The sequence below is a fragment of the Myripristis murdjan genome, chromosome 22 (genome assembly GCF_902150065.1).
Source record: "Myripristis murdjan chromosome 22, fMyrMur1.1, whole genome shotgun sequence".
NCBI classification, from domain to species: Eukaryota; Metazoa; Chordata; class Actinopteri; order Holocentriformes; family Holocentridae; genus Myripristis; species Myripristis murdjan.
Genome location: NC_044001.1, coordinates 28,063,089 through 28,089,824, shown reverse-complemented (window position 1 = coordinate 28,089,824; position 26,736 = coordinate 28,063,089). Strand labels below are relative to the sequence as shown.

General features: G+C 39.2%; 1 protein-coding gene across 2 annotated transcripts in view; it reads right to left on the bottom strand.

Annotated features, from left to right (window-relative positions):
- adck1 (aarF domain containing kinase 1) overlaps window positions 1-26,736 on the bottom strand; it is a 118,027-nt gene that overhangs the window by 23,281 nt on the left and 68,010 nt on the right. For both annotated transcript variants that reach the window (XM_030045073.1, XM_030045074.1), the window contains exons 7-9: window positions 24,153-24,269; window positions 6,789-6,938; window positions 3,220-3,417 (exon numbers count right to left, since the gene is read on the bottom strand). In XM_030045073.1, the coding sequence (XP_029900933.1) occupies window positions 3,220-3,417; window positions 6,789-6,938; window positions 24,153-24,269 (465 nt within the window). The remainder of the gene's footprint in view (window positions 1-3,219; window positions 3,418-6,788; window positions 6,939-24,152; window positions 24,270-26,736) is intronic.

The window sequence follows — 26,736 nt, the reverse complement described above, 5'->3', positions numbered from 1 at the left end:
AAGACTAATAAGCATGAGATGCAGACGAGGGGTGAAAGGAAGAGAGAAATGACAGAAAATGTGTGGAAAAAGGAAAAGAGTGGGGGAGACTGACAGATCGTATAAGCACTACGCTTTAAGGAAACTGAAAGGAGCACATGTGAAATCACAATGTCACTAAAAGTGTGTCTAGCTCTATCTCTCTTACAACATGCACTCACTCAATTGCTTCCTCCTCTCACTCTCGCGCTCTCACACACATGCACACACACAAAAAGACCAACTCATACACACACACAGCATGTGCATACACACAGAGGCTGGGTCTTCTCTAAAAAAGGAGGTTCATTGGGAGCAAAGAATGGGAGATGTAACAGACAAAGCTAAGTGAAAAAGAGCCCTGTAAGCCTAGGGCCATGAACTGCATGACAAATATGCTCTTCTCTCCTGTCCAACCCAATTCTGTCCTTTTCCTTCCTCCTTTAAGCCCCCCACAGAGGATGTAATTTTGGCTTTTTGTTTGCAATTTCATCACGCCAGACAAATATTTCTGGTGAATTTCTTAGGTTGTGAATGATGGTCTTGGTGGTCTTTGACAAACTGATCTAAGATTTAACACTTCTTTTGTCCGACTGGAGGGTTTGACACGCATGACACATGAAAATCAAGACAGTCAAAAACACCTCTGCCAACACCATACACTTGTCAAGATATGTCAATTCTACATGATGGATATTCACCAAAAATTAAATCACGCTCACTGCTACACCACCCTCTGGTCAAACGATCTTGCCCAATGACCAACCTTTCCACAAAAATTCCTGATTTTTTTTTTTTTAATCCGTTCAAAAGTTACACGTCTTTTCATAAAAGGCCACACCCACTGTCACGCCCCACTTTGGCCAATCAATGTGACCAAACTTTCCAAAAAGTTTAACGCAAATTCGTTCCTAACTTCCTCAGATATTCTGCTAACAAACAAACAAACACACACACAAACTGTCATGGACTCAGCCAGAGCCTCCAGTTTCTCGTAGCCCTCTACCTCTACCACTCCCTCCTGTCTGCTCACCTGTCACCTGCACCCACCTGTACCAACTATACAAGAAGTTGCCCACAACAGACTGCAGGTCCATCATTTTTATTTCCTTTACGCAAGAGCTTCACTAAAATAATGCAGATGTGACCAAACCTGAGCATAATTTCTACATTTTTGTTCGAACCCAGCCCGACCCACACTCTAACTCCTGCCTCCTGACTGTGTGTCTGCACTTCAGTCCGTTCTGATCTGTGACACAAACACACCGAATGGTGCAAAAATGTAACCCCTGTGGTGGTGATAACAATCAATATCATCAATATGTGTATCATGTGTGAGCAAGTTACTTTAGTTCTTGTAATGTTTTGTTATGCATTTATTCATGAAAATAAATCAGAACCTCAGTGGGTAGACTGTATAGACTATTGAGCCTATTTGAGCTATTTCTTGCAGACAGAATGGGCATTTTTTTATCTTTTATAAATGTTTTTCAGAGCATAGGCTCAAAGCATAGGCTCTGTGTGTGTGTGTGTGTGTGTGTGTGTGTGTGTGTGTGTGTGTGTATGGCTATGTGTGTGAGAGAGGGAGAGAGAGAGAGCAAGTGAGCGAGACAGAAAAACTTCATAGGGCTGTAAAAAACTATACTTGTAAAAAATGAGAGCGAGATAGAGAGATGAAAAGTACAGTTTGAGGATCTGGACATATATTTCATTATTAATTACATGTAGAAGCAGGGTAGGGGTTCGTGGTACAACTATGGAGAAGGGGGAAAGTCTACAGAGATCAAAATTCCAGCTATACTTGTAGCATAAAGAACAACTATACTGATAGACCTACGTGTTTCAGCTTGTGGCTTTTGTCAGGGTCATCCCTGAGCCCCTGAATAATTATTTATATGCTGACATTGAATCACGTTGATGCTATGAAGGGACAACAATAGCATAACCAATGAATAGAACATTAGAAAGACCAACATTTGTCCAATTTAATGAGACTACGGGTGTAAGCCACGCCCACTTCCATCTTCTCCACTCTTGTAGTTTTTAAATGGAATTTTGGATTTACAAACACTTTCACGAGCACTTTAGATACTTTTGTGCGCAATTTCCTTATGATTCTAGGCATTTCAAACACAATGTAGTAGCAATAAAGGCAAGGGTATGTTTGTTTGAAGAAGAGTGTCTATTGCTCATACCTCTGCAAACTTATTGGAATTAGCTAAAAGGTTCAGCATATTTTACTGTATTTCAGTATTTTATTTTGGTATTTGTGACTGTCTATATATCCTGATATGTTAACAGACCATACCAGTGATTTTGAATGTTTGGTCCCTTTACTACAATTGAACCATATTTTGCATTGCAACAAAGCCATATGCAAATCAAGCAGGGGTATTAAAGATTTCATGACATAATCAAAATTCCTCCACTTTCTAATGATTTTTGGTTGAAACAGCCACCTTGTTCTGCTTCTGGAGCTAACAAAGGTAAAGGAAGTTTGAAGTCTCTGAAAGTTCATTTTCATATCTTAGTGGAAAGCAGAGGCTGGAAAAAAGGTAGGAAAATTAAATTGGAGCTGTAAAATACAGCTGCTTGCTTTGGTAAAAGATTAGCAGAAATGCAAAGTTTATACATTTTGTAAATATTAGACTAAACATGCAAAATCATTGGTGTGGTCCTACAATAATGCCCCGTAATCTCCCTCCTTAATTTACATTTCACTTTCAGAAATAGGGGGGAAAAAAACATTTATTCATGGACTAGTCCTTGCCAAACTCTTTCTGTATGCCCAACATGTGTGAGTGGGTGGCACGGGTGGCACGTTCCCCATCAGTGCGCTGTTGCAGATTGTTGTGTGGTGCTTCTGCCAGCTAAAAAATGTTGCATAACAGAGATATAAATAAATCCCTCACTCTAGTGCAGATGGCATCGTAGAAACCCTGTTGATAAAGTATATATACACACACACAAAGACGTACAAAACACACACAGAATGATGGCACAGTGCAAACATATACAAATAGAATTTGAAAATTGCATGATGCTCAATCAATCTAAGACCAAATATGTCTAAATGCTGGAAAGTTCACATTTGTATAAGGGAAATGTTGATTCTGTGGGAAACTAGGTTTGTGGATTTTGCATTGATAAAGTGAGGTTATTCTGTCCGGCCGTCACCTCTACAATGGAGTAATGTTTTACCTCCGTGTGTGTGACCGGTGTGGAGCTGATGCCTGAGTTGACGGCGGTCCAGGATCTAGCAGTGAGGACACAGGCAAACAGCGGGTAGAGATCTCCAGCACCCAACCTGCGGCTGTAGCGCTCCACCCCAGACATGTCGCCTCGAATCAGAGACTGCCACAGCCGACAGTAGTCCAACCTGAAGTCTGGCTGCAGAACCTACAAGAGAGTGGAAGAGAGGCCAGTAGCACAGGGTAGTGAAAAGTGGAACCTCTGAAACCCAAGAGCCTGTGAGTGGGCTTTTATTTTGAAAGGTCTTGTTTCACTACATGAACAAAATTTGCTTTATTTATTTTGATTCTTATTTTTGGGTGGGGTAATTTCTTTCTTTCTTGCTTCTTTCTTTCTTTCTTTTTAGAAATTTTATTGGCAGGTTTGTGGTAGCTTTCTTGTAATATAATTTTAAATACATACAAATTTTCCTGTGATTTCCATAGTTTATTTTATATATTATTTATTTATTTATTTTAAACTATTTTTGCTCATTTTCATTGCTCATTTTGCTCATTTTTTGTAATTTCTGGGATATTCCGTGGCTAATTTTCTTGTAACTTTTTACCGATGTCTTGCTAATTTGCTGATTACCCTTTTCCTGTGTTTTTGAAAGAAATCACATGAACTTGCTCATGTTTCAAAGGGTTAAAAGCTTTAATAACCACTTAACACATGCATTTTGACAAAGATCCAGCATCGCTGATGTGATATTAAAATATATACTTCCAAAATTTTCTTTTATTTATTGAGTGACTGATTGATTTTGCATTTTGTCAGGTCATTTTTGTGCTAATTGTCTAGAAATTGTTTTGCTAATTCTCTGACAATTTTCTTAAAGGAAAACAATGTAGAAAAAGTAGAGTGGAGGAAAAGAGCTGAATAACAAAGAGTAGAGAAGCCTAAAAGTCAGGACAAAGCTGAATCAGAAGAGCAAAAATAAGCAAAATAGAACATAAAATAAAATGGAATAATACATAAAGTAGAAAGACTATACACATAACCAAGTGACACACTTGGTACTAAAGGACCAGGATTCAGAGCCACTGGTCAAGGCCAATTAATTCTCCATGTCTCTCTTTCCACATATCGACCAAAACAGTTCTGGATCTTGAACCAGTTCCTTTCAGGATTCTCCAAACCAAGATGCTAACTAGTGACCTGGTGAGCATTTTCATCAGTTTGGGAGTGGAAGCATTGTGATGGAGGTGTCGCTGGGCTGCTGGTCACTGACTCCAGCTCTGGGTGTTCCTGTCCAGACAACTTGATCATAAATGGGAGCCATCTGTTTTTTGTTGACACTGGCTCAGTGTGACTGCAGTTAGGATGAGGTTTCGGTAGTTCAGTGGGAGGGAGATGACATCGGACAAAGCATTGTTTTATAACTTCTTACTGATAAAGTCTGATTTTATTAGAGCTGGAAAATTTGGATTTTCCACTGTAGGACTAAAATCCAGGCACTGAGGAGGCAGAGGATCTTGAATGGCTGGTTGTCTGAAGCAGATGATGATGATTGAGTCTGTGGTGGAGAGAGTCATGAGGAGAAGGGACACCAGGGCCAGCAGCAGAAGGATAGCAAAGAGGGCCCTCTCTCCTCAGGTCAGCAGCCTGGTGGTGGTGTAAGAAGAGATTTCATTCATTCCCCCTGTGGCCATTCTGGCCTTGGCGAGTGGGTTCTTTGAGCGGATCTCAAGTAACCAGAGCAGGCTGGTCACTGCCTATGTGCTGCAGGACCAGAAAGTGATTTAGAGGTGGAGAGCAGGGGAATATTGAAGATGGCAGGCTTTTGGCCAATTCCTCTCGCCTTGCCCTCGACCACCCCATTCGACAATAGGCTGTCAAGTTGGGAAGTGGACCAGCTGGCAGAGGGAGCGCCATTCCAGGAAATTGTGGTGTTGGCTATAGGGTCAGCAGGCTAACAGCCAAAAGTGCAATCCAACACAATACACCGCAACAATCCAGCATCAAGAGATGTGGTCCACATAAAATGTGGTGTGAATTGAGGGTAGGATAAAAAAACAATAAACACTAAACAACGATAAAATCGCGCAGTGAACTTCACATCTGAGTGCAACAACAAACTTTTTGGCATGGCACAGATATGATATCAGGATGAATGAATACCTCTGATATCTTTTAAGTGAGCATATTTGTAAAGTGTCAGTCAATATGCTCCCACTTTATCTACATAAATATGGCCTCCTGTAGACCTGTTAATGTGGGCACAATGCACATTTGGCCGCCATGTCCACTACTAGAAATTTACACACTTACTTTTATATTTTACATATTTAAACAATCATTTTACTATTAGTAGTATATTTCAGAAAATAATCTATTTTTTTCCAACAAATAATTGCATCTTCACATACCAAAGTAGTGATTTTTAAATATTTTTGAAAAGAAATAAAGGAATAAAACATGAATAAATCATGCTGAAAGTGGGGTTTCAGAGGCATAATTGCTTATTTTTATTTTGAAGCTGTGCACTTACATTCTATTTATCCCTGCATCCTATTACGTCTGCCGTTAAAACAAAATCATTTCCAAACAGGGGATCAATAAGGTTTCATGTTATGAATGCCTTCATTTACAAACCCCTATTTCTACACACAACATTTTGTGTCTATTTACTGTGCATACATGGAAATTTCAGTCTACTTAAAGATGACAGAATTAGCAAAACTTGTCTCTCTATGAACACCTTTTAGTAAAACAACCAATCCCCCAGTAAAGAGTTCTCCATCATTCCCATACCCACAGTGCACTGCAGCACTTTTCCTAACACACTGAGGCCTAACTGATATTGCATCATAAAGGATGCTACATGGTACATAGTGTGCAGTAGTAAGCAACTGGAAATGACAATGAAAATAACTGTGTGTGTGTGTGTGTGTGTGTGTGTAGTGGATTAACATTCTACTCCAAAGTGATGGTTGAAATCAGAAGTCATTACTGATAAATTGGTGCCATTATTGTCCAGAGTGGGAGGAGAGGAGTTTGTCTGAGTGTGTGTGTGTGGGTGTGTGTCTCAGACATAGGAGATGTATATATCCTGTTTCCATGATTCCTTTTACAAGCCCAAACATCAACTAAGGAGGACCAACAAAGAAGTTTCTATGTCAGACCAAAGGTATTTGTAATAAAGTGCAAATATCCAAAATCGCTACTTTGGTGTGTGAAGATGGTTTGAGTGTGTTTACAGTCCATGAATGTGTGCTGGAGTGTAGAGCCTGTTCGATTAAGGCTGTGTGTGGCGCATCTCTCAAAGCACACAGAAGAATGGCACCCTTCCTAAAGAACAACATCAAATCAGTTTTTATCAAAAAGCTTTTAGCCTGCTGCTGCACTAATAAAAGTGTTTGTCTGCATGTGTAAGTCTGAGTGGCATCTATATTTCCCTTTGTCTGTGTGTGTGCGCATCGGTGCTGTCTACATGCTGCTCTACCTATTGACCCAAGGCAGCATGAAAAATGGACTGCAATATAAGAACAAATGATATTTTCTTTTTTTGACCGGCAGCCTGGCGATTTCCCAACCTGATAAAGGCCGTGATCGAGGAGGACAATCTCCGTGTTCTTGCTTTGGGGACACTTGCGAACCAGCACGTTGCCTGGATGGGGGTCGCAGTGCACAAACCCGTGGACGAAGATCATTTCGCTGTACATCTTGCCTAGGTTCTCTGAGATCTGTTGGACACAAGATGGAGGAAAGGAACATTAATGAGGCAGACATGCATCTAGAGAAGGTCTTTCAGGGACAAAGACAATGATAGTTGAAAAAATCCCCTTATATTTACACTGCCTAAAGAAGATACTGGCATCTGACCTATGTACTGGTGTTTTATTAAAAATTTGATAGCAGCATGTTATTGTTGTTCACCTCCAATATGATGGATATGATCCTCCCTGACCAACACCACTGCATAGTGGATCTTTCCATTAACTGATTAATGTTCTGACCCATAGAAATTGAATGGGTAGAATCGATGTGGGCTTTCGTGGGCCTTTGGTTTATGGCAAATCTGAGTTTTTCCAGCAACAGCAGTAACATTCACTGATGTCACTGCATTGACGATTCATAACCTATCTCAGGCTAATGTTAATATTAGCTAATTAGATGTGTGCTAAATTGTTGGAAACAAAGTTGTTGAATAATGTTCAGGCAAAGCCTCTAACGACCTGACAGGTAAGACTCAACTACTCAACAACTCCTAAAATCAGGAGTCACAAGGTTATTTTCACAATTCTTTTATTTGTTTTTTCTTTATGTTTGCTGAGCATCACTTCTCCTAACGTAAACAAAGTCAAAGTGATGCCGACACTGTGACATCAGTTGAACACTGAAAATGTTGCCATGGCAAGGTGAACCATCTGGAAAAATTCTGTGATTTGCTGTGAGCCAAAGGTCCTCACCAGTTTTACCCATTCAGTTGCTATGGTTGGACCTTCCCACCTCTGTGTACCATTTCAACCAACATGGATACTGGCAAGAGGATAAGAAAAACACTGATCTGTCCACTGACTGCAAATGACTTGCTGACGAGAGCCAATGACAATACATTAGCCCTAAATGTCAGCTGTGCTAGCTACAGCTTTATATGGTTATTGTGGCACAGAGTTTTCAGATCTGCACGGCAGTTCGGACTTACATGGCATTCCTTTGTACTTGTCCCTGTAAAAAGTCCAATTTATCCTATTATCTGAAGCTCAATAAGTACTTGGACATACATGAGGTAAGTTGTTATATCATCTAGTTTCTTGTTTGGTGTGCGTGTGTGCTTGATGTGTAGGATGTATTCAGTAATGGATGACAATATTTACACCTTATTCAGCAGCTGTATTCACTGTGACCATATTATGAATTACTATATTGAGCAATTGTTTTTATGTGCACTTGGGTAAGATAGTTAGCTAATCAGGGGGTTGTTGAAGGCAGAGCCAAACACTCATTAAAAACATCATTACTGACTAATTTGAAAAAGCACCGATACATAAGGAGTGATCGTATGGCTTTCTGAGACATGGATAATGCTGCATCAATCATATGGAGTACTTCTGAAGACATTTTTAACTTTTAGTGATCGGGAAAGAACTGGCCACTGGTTGTTTGGAAGAAAGCTGATCTGGTGTTGTGCTAGCAAACTGTGTTGGTTGTATAAAAATAGAAACCTCTTCTGAGTCAGGATTTGATGACTACAATTTGGTTTTAGGGGTGCATCGTCCCTTTAAGACCAATTTAATCACACAAATACATAGCAGTCCAAACCAGACTATTTCTGTTTTAACATAACCAGTGACCTTCTGAAACTACAAACAGGCAGGATAAGAAAGCAGTCACCAAGAAATTCAGTATGGAACATGGAATTCTATGGACTTAAAGCAGAGAGAATGCATATTGTACTAAACCACCTGTTCTGCATGAATCAAAGGGTGGACATTTTTTTTTTTTTAATCATTGCATGGTTGGAAAATACAACCTCTAAACTGGAATTGAGACACTGTAATATTCATTAAGGCCTTATGTTTAAATAGATACCTTCTAGACTGCAGGTCTATGTATTCATTTGTTTCATTCTCTGCTGTAATATGTAGACAGACTTCATGTTGTAGGCAATGCTTTTTACATCCTTAAAGCAACATATAAATCTTATGTAAATGATAATTTAATTCACAAGATTCAGCTAAAGCATTTTTAAAAAGTACAGATATGAGTCATCGTTAGTCAGAGTGTGGAAAATGATGTGTGCCCCCGGAGGACAATCTAGGGCCTTGAATGTCAGGACACACATACCCACATACCCACACACGCACACACGGACACGCACACGCACACACGCGCACACGCGCGCGCACACACACACACACACACACACACACACACACACACACACACACACACACACACACACACACACACAAGGGAACACATATGAAAGCAAAAAGACAAGTACTTCTGCTGACTCAAGACCCATCATACAGTCCCTTGTCATAAGGTGGGACAGAGAGGGTGCGTGGGTGGCTCTTTGCCTCCGATTGTCTTTATTCTGCTGTCTGAATCAATGGATTGTGAACAGAGAGAAGAACTGCACTTTGTTTCCATTGTCATATATTCTTTCTGTATCCTGGGGCATTTTCTTAAGTTTGACATCTGTGCCTAAACTGGACAGGAACTGTAAAACCTAATAGGATCTGGTTAGACTTACTATTGGTTAAATTTTAAGACGAGAATAGGTTAGATTTTCTGAAGAAATTTGGTGTGTATGCGTCATCTTGAAAAGTTGAACTCATTGGGAATAATTGGAGTAATGGAAATTGAAGAAAATTAAACAATTAGTGGTAGTTGTACCATTTTTAGTTCTAGTAGTACTTGTATCACTTAACTGTAGTGGTAGTAATAGTAACAGTAGAAGTAAGAGAAGCAGTTAAAATTAAGGCGGTCATATTAGTAATAGTAAAATACAAGTAGATGTATCAAAATGAGAAGCAGCAGAAGCAGTAGTTGTGGTGGAATTGAATAATACCTAATAATATTTGAAAAATTGCAGATAACATTTATCTGAAGAGTGCAGAACTCATTTATAACCCCTGCATATGCACAAAATGTGGCTTGAAACTTTACAGAACTTTATTCTGAAAGCCAACACATCAAGATCATCCAAAAATATCCTGGTCTGTAATTAACCTTCATTTTATGACGTAATGTGGAAAACCACAGAACTTGAATTGAGTAGAACAGACAACATAGCAGGATGGTTTTTACGTGCGCCACCAGGCTACATTCATACGCATCGACTTCCAGTGTCCATTAACCCTTATCAGTCAAACCCTTAGTGAATCGAATCGGCCTGATACGGTGTAAGATCAAACTTCGCGTGCATCCCACAAATCTAAATAAATTGGCTTAGTGATCTGGAATTGCCTTGTCTGGGTGTTGTACTGTCTGTTGTAAGGACCTTCAATGGAGCCACTACTGTGATACAAGATGCCTGCAGAGAGCTGGCATGGGAATCACAATGTCATTCATTATGCACACACACACAAACACAAACCTATTTAGTGAGGATGTGGACAGCCAGCAAATTATCTGAAAGAGGAATGGGCAGACACTAATGGCCATTAATTAGAGCATCTCACTTTGTCAGTAAAGAGAAAATGAGGCGTGCACGCAAGCACGCACACACACACACACACACACACACACACACACACACACACACACACACACACACACACACACACACACACACACACACACACACACACACACACACACACACACACACACACACACACACACACACACACACACAGGTGTTCATGATTTGACCGCTGGGTCACAGATAGAGGAAAGAGGTGAAACAGATACTAACTTCCTCATTTGACCTGCAATATCCTGTTTTCTTGTGCTGATAAAACGTCTAAATCATTTCACAGTTTCTCTCCCTTTTCCTTGTCTCATACAATTCTTCTCAGCTTCACTTTGTCAAAACTCATCCACTGTTTTCATTTTCTTTTTACCTGGACTCAACTCGTTATTGTGGGTGAAGCAGTTGGAATTGTCAATCACAATGATTTGCTGAACTGAAACACTGTGCACCCTGTATGTGGTAAAAACATGGGTATGTCTGTAGAGAGCAGGGGAAATACATGAGCCAATGATGTGAGCAAATATGAGCAAAATCAAACCTTTTATAGATTAAGCCACTTTGCACAGAGACTTTGTAGAAATAAAATTGAAACATTAAAGCAATCCAGGCTTATGACATGCTTCCAATATTTTGTTCCAAATATTGTCAATGACTTCAGGAGGACCTAAGTAAATTCTTCAGGTCATAAAACAGCCTTGAAAGAGCCCTGTCTTCTAAAAATTACACTCTTATACAGCTAAACTGCATTCTCATGTATGTTTCGAGGGGAATCTATTTTCACAAATGTTTGTTTCTAATGTATTACAACAGCATTTGTAATCCCTGGGTTTCAATGTTGTGCTAGGAGGTAGGTGGGGTGGTGGATGGATCAAACAACTAACTTTCACTCAAGTGACCTGAGTTCAAGTCCAGTACAAAGCGATAGTGGTGTAACCAGTGTTTTTTTTATGCCTACACCTAACCTTGCTCTAACCTTAACCAAGTGATTTTTTTTAATGCCTGAAACTAACCTTTCCCCTTCCCTAGAAATGTATTTGTGATATGTCAGAAACAGGCATAATATGTTGACTCCCAAAAGTAATTAAGAAATGCTTTAGTTGTATGGGAACTAATTTCTGGGAGACAGGGTTGCTTGAAATGTCAGAAAAACTCTCAGTGCTCTCCTTCATATACCAATGCATTTTTAGTGCAATGCATTAAACCTTTGACCAGCCAATCAGTTAAAATTATTTTTTCTAGCTATTTTCAAATTTGTCATTGGAAGAAGTGGATTCAGATTCAGATTCAGATATACTTGAATGTCATTCAAACATGTTAAAAAACATGGAAGAATGAAAAGTGTCTCCCAGGACCAGTGAATAATAATAGATAAATAATAATGACCTAAAAAACAATAACTTAAAAAAATATAATAAATAAAAAACATATAACAAATCATGTGTAAACTGCAACATGTGGGATAAAGTGCAGTGGTGATGGAAAGGTGCAGAGGACAGTTCATAGCCCAGAGTTCATGAGCCTCACAGCCTCATGGAAGAAGCTGCACCTCAGCCTTGTTGTCCGGGCAATGAGGCTGCGCAGCCTTGTGCCTGAGGGGAGGAGGGGGAACAGTTCATGGGCTGGGTGGGTGGGGTCTGCTGTGATGTTCATTGCTCTGGTTCTGCATCTGCTGATGTAAATATCCTCCAGAGAAGGAAGGCTGCAGTTGGTGATCTTTTGAGCAGATTTCACTACCCTTTGCGACGCCTTCCTACCAGCCGCAGAGCAGTTTCCCATACCATACGTTTATGGAGGATGTCAGGACGCTCTCCACCACACACCGATAGAAGGAGGTCAACACATCAGCACTGAGGCCAGCCTGCTTCAGTCTCCTCATGAAATACAGGCGTTGGTGAGCCTTCTTGACTATGCTAGTGGTGTTCACAGTCCACTTGAGGTCGTTGGAGATGTGCAGGCCCAAGTATTTAACTGTGTTCACCAGCTCCACAGCCTCTGTTTCAATGAAGAGGGGAGGAGGGGTGTGAACTCTCCTCCTAAAATCCACCACCATCTCTTTTGTTTTCTCCACATTGATGCACAGGTTGTTTGCCTTGCACCAGTCATCAAACTTGCTCACCTCCCTCCTGTACATATACTCATCATTATTGAGGATCTGACCAACAACGGCTGTGTCATCTGCAAACTTCACAATATGATTGCTCGGGTACCTTGTGGAGCAATCGTATGTGAGTGCGTGTAAAAGAGGGAGGCACACACCCCTGTGGCGAGCCAGATATCACCAGTGCAAGCTGTTCCTAATTCCCATTGGCTTTAATGAGAAATATTAATAATGCTAGAGAGTCTTATTAGAGTGCCTTGCAAAAACCAAACAACTCTATTCTCTTAAATTGACGAATGCGTGATTAGTGCTTAAAATGCTTGAAATTCATATTAATATGCAGTTGAAGGGTGAAAGATAATTTAACGCTCCTTTCCAAGTATCCTTCTTGGTTAAAAGACTGAAAGACTTAACCCTATTTTCTATTGCAAATGCTACTATTCCTAATAATGAAACAAACAGTTAAAACATTCTGTGGTCCATTATTACTGAATGACAGACTTTTCTCAAGGCCGCTTTCGAAGCTGCGATCTCATGACCATACCTGTTCATTCTAAATTACTGTGCTTCACCAAAGAAAGCTTTGTGGCTGTGTGTTTTGTAGGTTAGCAAGTTAACTGCAGAGGTCCATTCAGCAGCTCACTGGAGACACCCAAATGACATTAAGATTGTTAATCTGCGGCTCCAACCACTGCAGACATGGAAAAGTGCAGCAAGATACTCCAAAAAGTATTGTTTGCTGATGACATTAACTTGTTTTTGTCCCACAAGGAACTGAGTGAACTTGAACAAATCCTAAACAGTGAGCTTGAGAAAGTAGACACTTGGTTCAGATGTAACAAACTTTCACTTAATATCAGCAAAACAAACTACATTGTATTTTCCTCCAATAACAAACAAATTGATACTGAACATGTTGATCCCAAAATAAATGGACAGGACATTGTTAGAGTCAGCTCCACAAAATTCCTGGGGATCCTCATTGATGACTCTCTTAATTTCAAATAACATATTGATCATTTAACTGAAAAATTATCCAAATATGTTGGTTTGTTCTTTAAGTTGAGACATTTTCTCCCACTCCCTGCACTTCATACCCTTACCCTATTTGAGCCTCATATAAATTATTGCAATGTCATTTAGTGAAACACATTTCCAAGTTACCTAAAAAAGCTACAGATTCTCCAAAAGAAAGTCATACGCGCCCTGTCGTGGTCTGAATTTAATTGTTCTACCAGACCGCTTTTCCGTCGTTACAATCTCTTGAGGCTTGTAGAGTACAATTACCTCCAGAATGCTTGTGTGATATACCAGGTTGTTCATAAACTAAATCATAAATTATGTAATCTCATCCCAATCTGCCTTCCTCTGCACACCCATGACACCAGAGGAAAACAGATAATCACTGGGAAAAAACAAAGGCTAAAACGCACCAGCTAAAGTGTCGTGTGCAGAGGACCGCAGATTTGGAATGAGCTTGATGCTACCTTAAAAATGTCACATCCTGTCTCCACCATTAAGAAAAAAAAAACAAAAAAACTCCTGTCTATATATGATTGATTACATGTTTGTGTGATGAGTATTGTTTATAGATGAGTTGGTTGGTACTCCGATATTATCACTCATTTTTTTTTCTTTTTGGGACTGTTTGTTGTGTGTCTGTCTGTACTTTATTACAACCATGGATATTGGCCAGTATCCTGTTTGTCATTGCTATGATTATGCAAAATCAGAACCCTTCCTAGAAGCTTTAAATAGCTTCCTTGGGGTGACTCTTTCACACATCAGGCTGTTGTGTGTACTACTAATGCATCATATCCATAATGCTGTTGAGATGGAAGAGGAATATATGAGCATCTCAAGGTTTTTCTTTGGAATGTCAAATAAGTGAAGTGTTGTCTTGTTTTGTCATGGATGCTTGATGCCTGTCTGTACGCTATGCAGCAAATGGTAAACATTTAAATAAAGCTTGTGTGTGAAGAAAAAAAAAATAAAGAGATAATCTAGGCTACATCAGCAGGTGATCCCAGCTAGCTAGGGGATCTGTAGAGTGAGCGTACCCTCCAATAATGCACTGGATGGAGAATGGGCCCTTGCCAGTGATTCAGATTGCCATCTTGTTATCACAACTGTGTTCAATGAAGAACTGCATGGTGTTGTCTGATGTCAAATCTGAATGTCGGTACTGAAAAGCTGATCATGTCTGCAAGCCCACTGAGCGGCCAATACTTTTCAAACTTAAGAGTGCCAATAAGAAAAGATGACACGCGCACACACACACACACACAGTCTGATTGACGGTCCATTTTCCCTCTGCCAATTATTGCATGATTGTGAAAGCAACCCTGAACAAATAACTTCAATACTGTACTCGAAATATTGTACAAATAACTTACAATGGAGGATTCTGAACTGCAGTAATGACACATCAGTGCATGTTTTGACTGTTACTTCTTTGAAAGTTTACATTGCCAGCAACAATAATTTCTCCCGACATTTCAATCACAGAGCTCAGCTGATGAACACATCTGCATTCTGTGAAGCTGACAGCAACAAACAGCTGGTTAAACTGACTGCAGAAACAGTTTATCAGTAGCTCTTGTCACTATACCCGTTTACAGTAGTTCAGAAGCTTGTTATCTGGCAACTCGCCCGCTGATGTGTTTTTTTTTCTCTCCTAATAACAGCTATAGTTCCAGTTATAGTTGGTTGATTAGATGACTTGTTGATCTGATTAACCATCTGTTTACATAACCACATGCCAGAGCGCTGTCCATGGTGCTGATTGCTTTTTCTTTGACTTCTCCACTTTCCCAATTCAATAGCGTAAGTAACTCATTTGATTGTCTGTGTGTGTGTGTGTGTATGTGTGTGTGTGTGTGTGTGTGTGTGTGTGTGTGTTTCATAACTAGCAAACTTGCATGCACTAGGGTCCATCATTCTAGTGTGCACTGGGACCATCGTCACTACACCACTGTAGGCGTCTGCTTGTTGTGGGCTACTACTTGGCAACCTTAAAATGTAAACAAGATGGCACCACCCACAATTGAACATATTTTCTAATTGTACTTTCTTTGCTTTATTACCCTCACATTGGTATGTAGACTGCCATTCAATTGTGCAATGAGCAGGATAACCCAATCAAAGCCTGTTACCAAAAAATATATTTCAGCCGCCTTAACTGTATTATCTACAACTTATACTATAACAGTTTTTGTTTCTGGCTGTACTGATACTGATACTAAATATTACGAAATATTATGACCAGTTCTACAGCTAGTATTTTATACTATTTTATAGTAGTATTTTTTACTAATGCCACATTGCTAAATTTTTTTTTTTTTTACCTCCTCTTCAAAGTATTGACACCCACAGGACTTGGAACTACATCAAATCGAATTCTGAAGACATTTAAAGCCTTTCCAATAAATTCAACTTTGTAATTTTTCAAACTGAAGCATGCAAATTTTCTTAAGAAAATTTTACTTTTTCTGGTTAATACTGTATGTATGATCCCATGACATGCTATCCAATGCTGGCCACCTCCACCCTCATGAAACAGCATGGCATGTCTGCACTTTGTCAATGTGTTCTCCTGTAGCATACAGTCATAGTTGCTTTGATCAGTTTCGGCAGGGGAAAAAAGTAACAATAGAGCCACAAATTCTGATAATGGAAGTTACACTATGATAACATGTAACTTACAGCTTTACATTGGCATCAAAAAACAGTAAGGTATTTTACACTATCAAATACGTTTTCTATCGTCTTTGTTGTCGACCACATTTTCTGGTAAGGTCATTTAGGCTATCAAAAGAAGCTTCCAGTCATTTGTATTGCCTACTGGCTGTGATAAGTTATACTACCTACAACTTTCCCAACTGTGGTCTCTGGTGCTTTGTGAAATTTTACAAATGTTTGGATTGTTCTGTGGTCATTGCAAAAGATAGTTCCCAACAAAGCTGCAGCAAAAATGCTAAGGTTGTCATCAATAAAGCTAGCACTTTGTTGTGCTATGTACAATTAGAAACGGTGGGAAATAAAAATGTTAATAGGGCCTGGGTTGAAAAATACAGATTCTACAGAACCTTGAATTTAAATCCGAACAACCCAGGCTCACTTCCTCATTAAACTCACGAAAAGCTTTTATTTTCAAATATTTTTCCCCTTCTTTTTTTTTTCTTATTTGAGCATCAAAACCTAACCCTAACCTTAAACAAAGTTATTTTGCTTGTCTAAACTTAATGTTACCTATCCTTTTCAAAACTAGGTGAAAATACTGTGTCAAATTTGTACTACTTTCACATAATAAATGCTGATAGAACACAATCTTCAGATAATTTGTGTCTATAACATGTTATGTGCTTTACATTTCATGCTTATTTTACACAAATAAGACTGCATGGGATGATGTTGCTTGAATCTCATAAATAGACAGTTACCCATCTATTTATCTATCTTCTCCAATCCGTCCCTGTGTGATCATCTGTGTGTTGTCCTCCTCTCTTCTCCTCATTCTTCTCTCTGTCTCTATCAATCTCGCTCTCTCTACATGTCTACCTCTCTCTCCATCTATCCCTCCATCCTTATCTTTCCTTAGGCAGTCTATAGACAGTGAAGGATGTATTTCAGAGTTGTGTGTGTATGTGTGTGTCCCTTTGGGGCCCGATGCTACTGCTATTACCATAACAGTCATTAGCCACCCTATCTGTAGCAAGGCACAGGAGAGGAGATAGAGGCTAGGTTGGTGGATGACTTTACACTGTCTCTCTCTCTCTCTCTCTGTGTGTGTGTGTGTGTGTGTGTGTGTGTGTGTGTGTGGACAGAGAGACAGAAAGAGAGAGAGAGAGAGAGAGAGAGAGAGAGAGAGAGAGAGAGAGAGAGAGAGAGAGAGAGAGAGAGAGTGTACAGTGTATTCACGCTACCATCACCAACTACCCCAACATTTCAGAGTTTAGTCTTATTATTGGTTTGGTATGTTGAAATGATCTTGGGAATCTTTTATATCTTTTATATTTTTTCTGGAAATTGTTCACACACTATGGTTGTTACAGATGTTACAGTGATCACTGGATGTTTTATGGTTGCTGTGCATTTCTAACATCATAGCAACCACACAGAAACACCACCAACACAACCACATAGCTACACCCTTGAGGAGAAAACTGCACCACAGTGCTCCGGAGTGATGCTAACATTAATGAATCTCAACCAAGCAGCAGCAGGAGTGTGGCGAAAGCTAGCTCGGCCAAAGCTAGCATGGTCTAGTAACATGTTAAACTGTTATTATTCTACATTAGAGTTCCTGACTTGATTGTATTTGTCACTGCTGGACTGGTTTTATTTTTGGCAGCTCAGATCATATACTCTTAAAAAGGAAGGAACATTGTCTAGTAACATGTTTAAGTGTTATTGGATTTTAATTTCTACATTAGAATTTCAGATTTTAATTTTTTTTTAATGCCAGTTTTGTTTTTGAGTCAAGGGGGAGAAGAGATTTTCTTTTACTTATGCTTTAAGTTTGTTTAAAGTTTCTTAAAATGTATTTATTCATACATACTGTATACGCTGTTGGACTGAGTATTGGTACTCAATACCTTTTACGCTATCAGCCAAAATAACCCAGAACCAGGTAGTATCAGAACTTCTCCAGTCAAACGCTACTTGCATCTGATCCTTCTGTACCCAGATTGAGGAAAAAAATGACTATTTGTTTTTGACAGTTTTGTACAGTTGTTTAATAAATATTTCAATAATTCAATAAACACTCAATTGTAGCTGTGTAAAAGTCATTTGGATGGACAGGAGTGATGGCATTTTAATAACACAATGATATAAAAGAAAGTTAGTACAAATAAACCCATTTCTACTTTTTTTTTCTTCCCCTTGCCCAGTGAGATTCGATCAGAGAATCGTTAAAGAATTGAATCGATAAGAAGATTCGATCTGATTATTGAATGGCTGATCGAATCACATGCTATGGATTTTGTAAATGCCTGCTTCTGCTGCCCCTTTTCAAAGTATTTTGAACAGTGTGTGTGACAGCTTTTCTTATGGTAATGATTATGAACAAAAAGGAAACAGATAACTCATTGAAAAAAACAAAAGAATAAAACAAAAACAAAACTGTTATGGCAGTAATGTTCCCATCCCTGAGGTAAGCCTTTTAATATTGTGGTACTGCAGTCATGAAGATTTTGTTACACTGCTACTTAAAAAACAGTGTTTTGGCTGAATTCTTTTTTGTCATCTCTCTCCCTCTCTCTCTCTCCCTCTCTCTCATATATGTATACATACATATATATACACGCACGCACGCACATATACACTCATAATCAAAATTTTAAGACCAGTTGAGAAATTACAAGAATTTACATTTTGCACTGTTGGATCTTAAGAAGGTTCTAAGTTGAGCTTCAAAATGCAAAAAGAAGAAATGGGAGTGACAAAAAAAAAAAAAAAAATTGAGTAAGCAATTTATTGCAAACAACCATTAAACTGAAATAGGCTGTTCATCAGCTGATCAAAAGTTTAAGACCACAGCCTTTAAAAGCCCAAATCTCGGCAAAAATGTGGATTCAGTGTCATTTTCTGCCAGGTATCCACACTGTCATGACCTCTGGACCACACACATACACACACACACACACACACACACACACACACACACACACACACACACACACACACACACACACACACATATATATATATATATATATATGTATATGAGAGAGAGTGAGAGAGAGAGAGAGAGAGAGAGAGATACACATCTAGTAAAAAAAGAGAGACAGAGACAGAGAGCCATGCTGATTTAAGGCTGAAGATGAATAGACTGATTATGTGTAGGTATATTCATATGAAATACACCCATGTCACCACACATAAATATATACCTACACACAGAGAAAGGCACACTTGCGCCAAGATATTAAGCATCTAAACAAAGAGAGAAGATCTCTATCTCACAAAACACATTCTCACACACATACACAATGCCTTCAAGAAGACAAAAAGATACATACACACTGCTACTAAATCTTAAATACTGCCTTTGTCAACTCTTATTTTCACAAAACTTTAAACTTCATGGGGTAGCGCCAAAAAAAAGTGAAAAAAAAAAACAAACAAAAAAACAAGACCTCTGGTCAAGAATGTGAAACGATATAAAGTATAATGTTGGTACATTCTGGTCACGTCTTGGGGCCGAGTCCGGAGGAAAGTCTATTTGGGCCCTCATCCATCTTCTGATTACACACACACACACAGGGGCCAGCAGGCGCCACTGCCACTTAATAATTCTATCCATTCTGTCGCTCTGTGTCTGTGTGTGTCTGTGCATGTGTGTGTGTGTGTGTTATTATGTCCCTTATCTATCTCATCAGCTGTCTAATAATGCTCATCATCACTGGTTAATGGCCAGTTAGTATGTGTGCATGTATTTGTGTGTGTGTGTGTTTGAAAATGGGTGTCTATGTGTGCATGTATGAGCCCAATAAAAGATTTATTGTATTCTGTGTATTTGTCATTGTCTGCCTTGCCAGTTCTCTGTGTGAATGAGTGTGTGTTGTTTTCCCCTGCACATCACCAGCCACAAAGGAGTGAATGATATCAGTTGCCAGGTTCTGGGATGTCTCCTTATGGTTGCTTTGATTGCAGGGTTAGGGTTAGTTATTGTTGCATGTGGTCCTACCACCTTACATAGAGTTTCTATATTGTGCCTACAAATGCTAACAATCACAAAACATTGTAGTTTTGGATGCAGCTACTGAGAAAAGCCTAAATGTAGAGTGATCTCTCAATGACATTGTCTTGAGAGGTGTTCTAACAGGATCTGACAGCATCGTGGTCACAAAAAACAAGAACCAGACATCCTGGAGAGTTGGGATTTACTTATTTTGGGTACTCCTATGTTTTACCTGAAACAAAAAATGAGTGAGCACCTATGTACTGTATGGCAAGTGACGCTAATTACTTACACCGAAGCCACTTTTTGGCAGGACGCCATGGAGGAAGCTGCTGCTTTCCTAAAAAAACATCATTGCACACCTGAAGTTTGCCAAAGAGCACCTTGACAGTCCACAACACAACCGGGACTGATTCAACTAAGGTTGAATTGTTAGGGAAGAAGATGCAGCATGCATATGGAGTAAAAAGGGCACTGCATACCAGCATGAGATCATCATCCCCATGGTGATGTGCGGTGGAGGAAGCTACATGATTTGGCCTGAATCCAACAGAGATGCTGTGGATGCTCCAAAATTCCCCCTGAACGTTGTGATCAGCAGCTACTGGGAGCGCTTGGTTGTGATTGTTGCTGCCAAAGGTGGTTTGACCAGTTATTAAATCCAGGGTTCACTTACTTTTTCCACCAGTACTATGAATGTTTAATGTGAACAAAATCAAAATGCTGCTTGGATGATTAATTTATTATTACAGTTTCTGAATTCTTTTAATACAAGCAACAGTCTGGAAATGCAAATACTTTTCCCTACTGTCTCCTCTCCAGATGTGAAAATAATCAAATTTACATTCCATACCAAAATTACACCAACCACCCACTGGGTGGTTAGTGTGGGATTCAAAGTGGTATCACCTGTTGCTTTGAGTAAACTGTGCTTGAAATAAACCCTCACTCTGTCACATGGTGGTCGAGTGCTTAGAACATCCCACCAGCTCTTTAAGAAAACTAATCACAGGTTGTGTTTTCAACACGATTTGCAAGTGTGTGAGTGGTACTATTACAAATCATTCAAAGTCATTCATTGTACCACATGATTCATGGCCTTTTAGTTCTACAGCAATTTCAACTCTTCAGTAATAAATCTAATGTTTCAAAGAAAAAAACTACTCACTCACATGCACACGTGTCAGACACACAATAACAGGCTGTGATGAATTTTCTCAGAGACCCAACAAATGTTAACAGCGCAAAGGAGATAATTCCAGTAACATTCTCGCACACCACCTGCTGGCAGCACTCATGACTATAGAATATTATTGCTAAATAACTTTAAAGATGAAGAACCCAGTTCAAAATGTGTGGTTGTGATAAGCCAACAACAACAACAAAAAAAGACATTTATTTATCCGTGTAGAAATGCTGAAAATGGAAACCATAAGTTCCTTCTTAGCAGTGTGTGAGGGCTCAGGAATTAAACATCTTTATATTTTGCTGCCTGATTCCAGTCAGAATCTTCACTGTTATTTCAAATGTATTTGATTTTTCAAATTCAAATCTGGACACGCTTTGATATCTTTCTGCAGTATGAACTAATCAATGAATCAAACCAGTACAGAACATGGAAACAGCATATGGTTGAGTAACAGAGAAAGATACAAGGGGGGAAAATCATCCATTTCCATGTTGGGTTTTTTGAGTTGACTCTGTATTTTAGCGGTGCGACTGTTTTGCCATTGGTGGAGCTGAGTGGTGTTCGAAGTCAGGCAGTGAAATGGAAAGAAAATGTGAAAAGCAGCTGTTAATTGTGAGATGTTCAATCATTTAAGATTCTGTTCATTTGGGTAGTATATGCGCAGCCTTGCGTAAAGTGCACAGACACTACTCTAGTGTCTTAGCAAGACCTCATGGATATGGATATGGAATTACCAGATTTTGCCCTGAACTGGCGTGGCATTAAGGTCAGGCCTGTAACTGTTAGTAGCAGCCCAGGAAAAACATTAATTACAGTTTTTCAGTTAGTAATCAACATGTTGATGACTACAAAGAGATTTATCTGATTATCTTCTTCACTGCAAAAACGCAAAATCTTACCAAGATTATTTGTCTTATTTCAAGTCAAAAATGTCTTATTTCTAGTCAAAATATCTCATTACACTTAAAATAAGACATGATCACCTCAGAAGTAAATTGTTTTTAGACAATTTTCATTTGTTTCAAGTGAAAATTCACTTGAAACAAGTGAAAATTTGCTTGTTTCATTGGCAAAATTTGCCAGTGGAAAAGGTGAAAATTCACTTGAAATAAGTGAAAATTAGCTAGAAACAAGAAACAAATTTTGCCAATAAAACAAGCAAATTTTCACTTGAAACAAGAGACAACTGTCTAAAAACAAGTTACTTCTGAGGTGATCATGTCTTATTTTAAGTGTAATGAGATATTTTGACTAGGAATAAGACATTTTTGACTTGAAATAAGACAAATAATCTTGGTAAGATTTTGAGTTTTTGCAGTGTTTTTCAGTAAAAAGGTAGATATGTGGATATGTTGCCTATCATATTTCAGCCATGTAGACAGGCCTTGTTTTTTGCATTTCCATACAATTATGGACCAGTTGTTGATACCTTGATGGTACAGCACCATCAAGGAAAACTGGATAGCTTGCCATTTTTCATGTCCTGCTGACAAATAAAATAACTTGAGGCTCTTTGGCTGTAAGTAGTTTGTTACAATTTCAACAAAAACTGGCATTAGTTAACTCTTGTCTTCAAGCTGATTAACTAGCAGCACCTGCCAATATGAGGCAGATGCTGCATTGAAGTGCTCTCAGTAAAAGGATACAACTGTAAGCGCAAAAAGGGAGCTAATCCAACTGAGAAAATCCAAATCTTTGGTTGTGCTTTAAAATCAACACATTACAAATTAAATTTATTTTCAGTTATACTGAAGATTGCTGTCAATCTTTTGATAAAAATATTCATGTAATTCAAGTAAGTTGTGTGATTTTACAACATTAGTGTGTTTGATTTGGGTTTTGTATGTTGTTTGCTGAAGAACTCTCATTACAACTGGGCTCAGCTGTGATGCATCACATAGTAAACCTTGCTAATTATGTGTTAGCAACAATGTTAGTTTGGCTGTGGCAATGAGCTACTTTCTTTTTTTAATATTATTTTTTGGCCATCTTTGGGACAGTCACAGTAGAGAGAGACAGGAAAGGCAGGGGAGAGAGAGAGGATGACATGCAGCAAATGGCTTGGGGCGACCACCAGTGACCACGGTTCGAATCCAGCTTGAACCATGGCTGCTGCAATCAGGACTCAGCCTTAGCAAATGGTATGCGCTCAAGTTGGCAAGGGAAAAAATGACACTAAACAAGTTTGTTTTGCTTCTTGTTTGCATGTTCATAACATGGTATGGCTCACAAAGCAAACACCTATTCATTGTTGAATTCATTTAACTCAGAATTTCTGTCTTATACATTTGAAAGGCATGGTTTTCACATTGTTATCTCAGGAAAATGGAAGCCGTCATCTTTAGGAGACCCCACGGTGGAAAAATAACAGTTTCTTCTTGTTGTGAACATTAATTTATCTCAAGCTGACTCTGTGAACTTTATGTTATCGCAGGTTGGGAATTTACAAGATGGATATCCAAAGACTGAGTTCCATGAATGCAGCGTAAACGTAAACAAGGCAAGGTGTGAATGCTGAGTAAATAAAAGCATCATTTGCAACCATTTTCGGCTGGACAATTTGACGACATTTGAAAGTGCTGTGTTATCCATTTTCCAAAAGGACATATATAATGTTTTTTCCTGTTGGACTGTGATGAAGGCTAGCAAGAGGTTGCGGCAAGGTGGTGCGTTTCTCCTTACTAAAGCTAAACAGACAAAATATACCAAGACACATTACACTAAATACACCAACACAAAAACCGCACACACACAAAGAAGGTACAGCAGCACGTGGTACCTCGTTGACGTTGATGCCGTGTCTCCTCATGTAGTCTCTGTCGTTGACCTGTCCCCCCTGAGCAAAGTCCATGGTCAGGATTCTCTTTGTGGACAAATCCCAGTGGATCTCAGGAACCTGAGGGAGGTAGGAAGGGGAACAGGCCAGGGGATAATGGGGAGGAGGACAAAGAAGAAGACGACATGGTTAAACCAATATATAAGAACTGAAAGCATCATTACATTTGCACTGTGGTAATGTTACAAATGTCCCATCTTTGGGGAACATCATACACACACACACACAGGCCTGACTGTGCAGGTCACGTGTGAAGATATTAAGTATTCATTAGAGCTGGGAGCTGCTCTGACTTCCCCTGCTAAAGATAAGATTCTATCTTGAGTGTGTTTGTGTGTGCAAGAGTGTGTGTGTGTGTGTGTGTGTGCGCGCGCGCACGTGCATGTGCGTGCGTGTGCCTGTGCGTGCGTGCGTGAATGTCGTTCAAATCCTAACTCAAAGAACATTTCCCATGTGACAGATCAATAGTGTTGAAAAGCTAATCTGCCCTCTGGACCGGTTTTAAACACTAGAAGTGATTGGATTCCAATAAGAGATGGTGGGGGGTAGAAAACTCTGAGCTGTCCGCTACAACCACAGTCTTTTCCTGTCAGTCACTGGGAGGTGCCCAGGGCAACCATAAACCTTTTCCACCAGCAAGGAACTGGGTGCATTCTGGTTCGTGAACCTAATTTTGAAAAATTTTGAGTGTTTTCGAGAAATAATAAAAATAAATAAATATGTTCAGAATCAGTTAGTTCCCAGCTTGAACCAAAAAACAAAAGGACGTGAGGTCGAAAACGTGACAACAACAACAAGAGTGGGTGTATATTATACTACAAGGAAATGTGGAGACAGCAGAGAAATCAAAGAGCATGTGTTGGTCTGCTTAAGAAACAATATCATTGTTTTCAGTTTGGACATCTGAATTTTAGGAAACGATGGAGGGGAGTACTAGAAAAGGTTAAAGTCAACAAGTTAAAGAAAGACTCCAAAAAACAGAGACTCCAAAAAAGGACCCAGAGAAAAGATTATCTAGAGGGGTGTTGTGAACTCCTCGATGGCGTGAGCAGCAAACCAGCATACTGGATTGCTGAATGCAGCCACAGGAATGCTGCAGTCTGTGGCCAGTGACCATGACGCAATGATTCAACTCCAAACTGGTGCAAACATGGGCTTGTTTGCTAGTTACCGCCTTGGTTCCAAGAATCGTGAATGGAACTTAGTCAAAAAACAAAACTGATTTGGTCAAAAGCAGCTACCAATGTCCTTTTACTGCTGTGCCTGTTAGCAGCTCCACAGGAGCAGCAGGAGGCTTAGGTGCCTTGCTCACAGGCTCTTCCAAAAGCTTACTTCATCAAGAACCATCAATCACTGCAGAAACAATAACAAAAAAAGTTAGTGTTTTAACTATCTTAGGTGTTTTGATTCATTCACAGTTTCACTGACTCCCAAAAAAAAAAAAAAAAAGTTCACTGTCGATGGTGATGAAGGTCATATTTTTTATTCAACACTGGTGTATCAATGTGCCCTTTCACAATATTATCATAATAGTCGGGGCCAAAGTCTCAAAAGCTCAATAAATTGGGTTGAACCTGACATGGTCTGCCATACTTTTTATTTGTGTTTTTTCTGTTAACTTTGACCCTAAGGACCAATAATTGGAGGGTCTGCTCTGCTGGAAATATCGCGAAAAAAAATTGTGGCCATTTTAGTGTATGCACCCTGTATTTTTTATCAGAAAAATGTTGCATGTTTTTCAGAATTTTGAGTTGTCTAAAATTCCATTGAAGTTCAGCGCCTGTTGATCGCCAACTAGTAGTTAAATCATCACAGATTCAATGATTTTGGTTAGATTTTTATCATTTTTTCTGTGGAATGAGTATACAGTATGTTGAAAAGAATGGCATATTGACTGATGTCATAACTTGGTGGAATAATTGATTGCCAATGAAGTAAAGATGAAAATATTGGAAAAAAGTGAGAAAACGCCTAATTTGTTTGCATTAAATTGATGCAAAATAATTAAGAAATGTGTTTTAAGAGTTATTTTTTCAGTGGATGTTGTAAGCACATGTGTTCTCTGTATCTGGAATGCATTGATTGACAGCCTACCCAACCCACTGAGGATTTGAGGGAAAAAATCGTTTTTAACATTTTTCTGATAAAAAATACAGGGTGCATACACTAAAATGGCCACAATTTTTTTTCGCGATATTTCCAGCAGAGCAGACCCTCCAATTATTGTTTCTTAGGATCAAAGTTAACAGAAAAAACACAAATAAAAAGTATGGCAGACCATGTCAGGTTCAACCCATTTTTGAGACTTTGGCTCCCCGACTATAAGCATCCAGACTTTGAAGAGATATTGCCTATTCAGAAGAAAACAACACTGTGATCGTGAACTAAAACTAAAACTCCTTGTTCCTAAATCCCATGTCAGAGTAGAATTTGATGAGGTCATCAGCTGCAGGCCTGATACACGGCGAGCAGCAGCATCTGCAGTGTGAGGCTGATCCAGCCTTGCAAAGTGAATCCATGTGGTTCC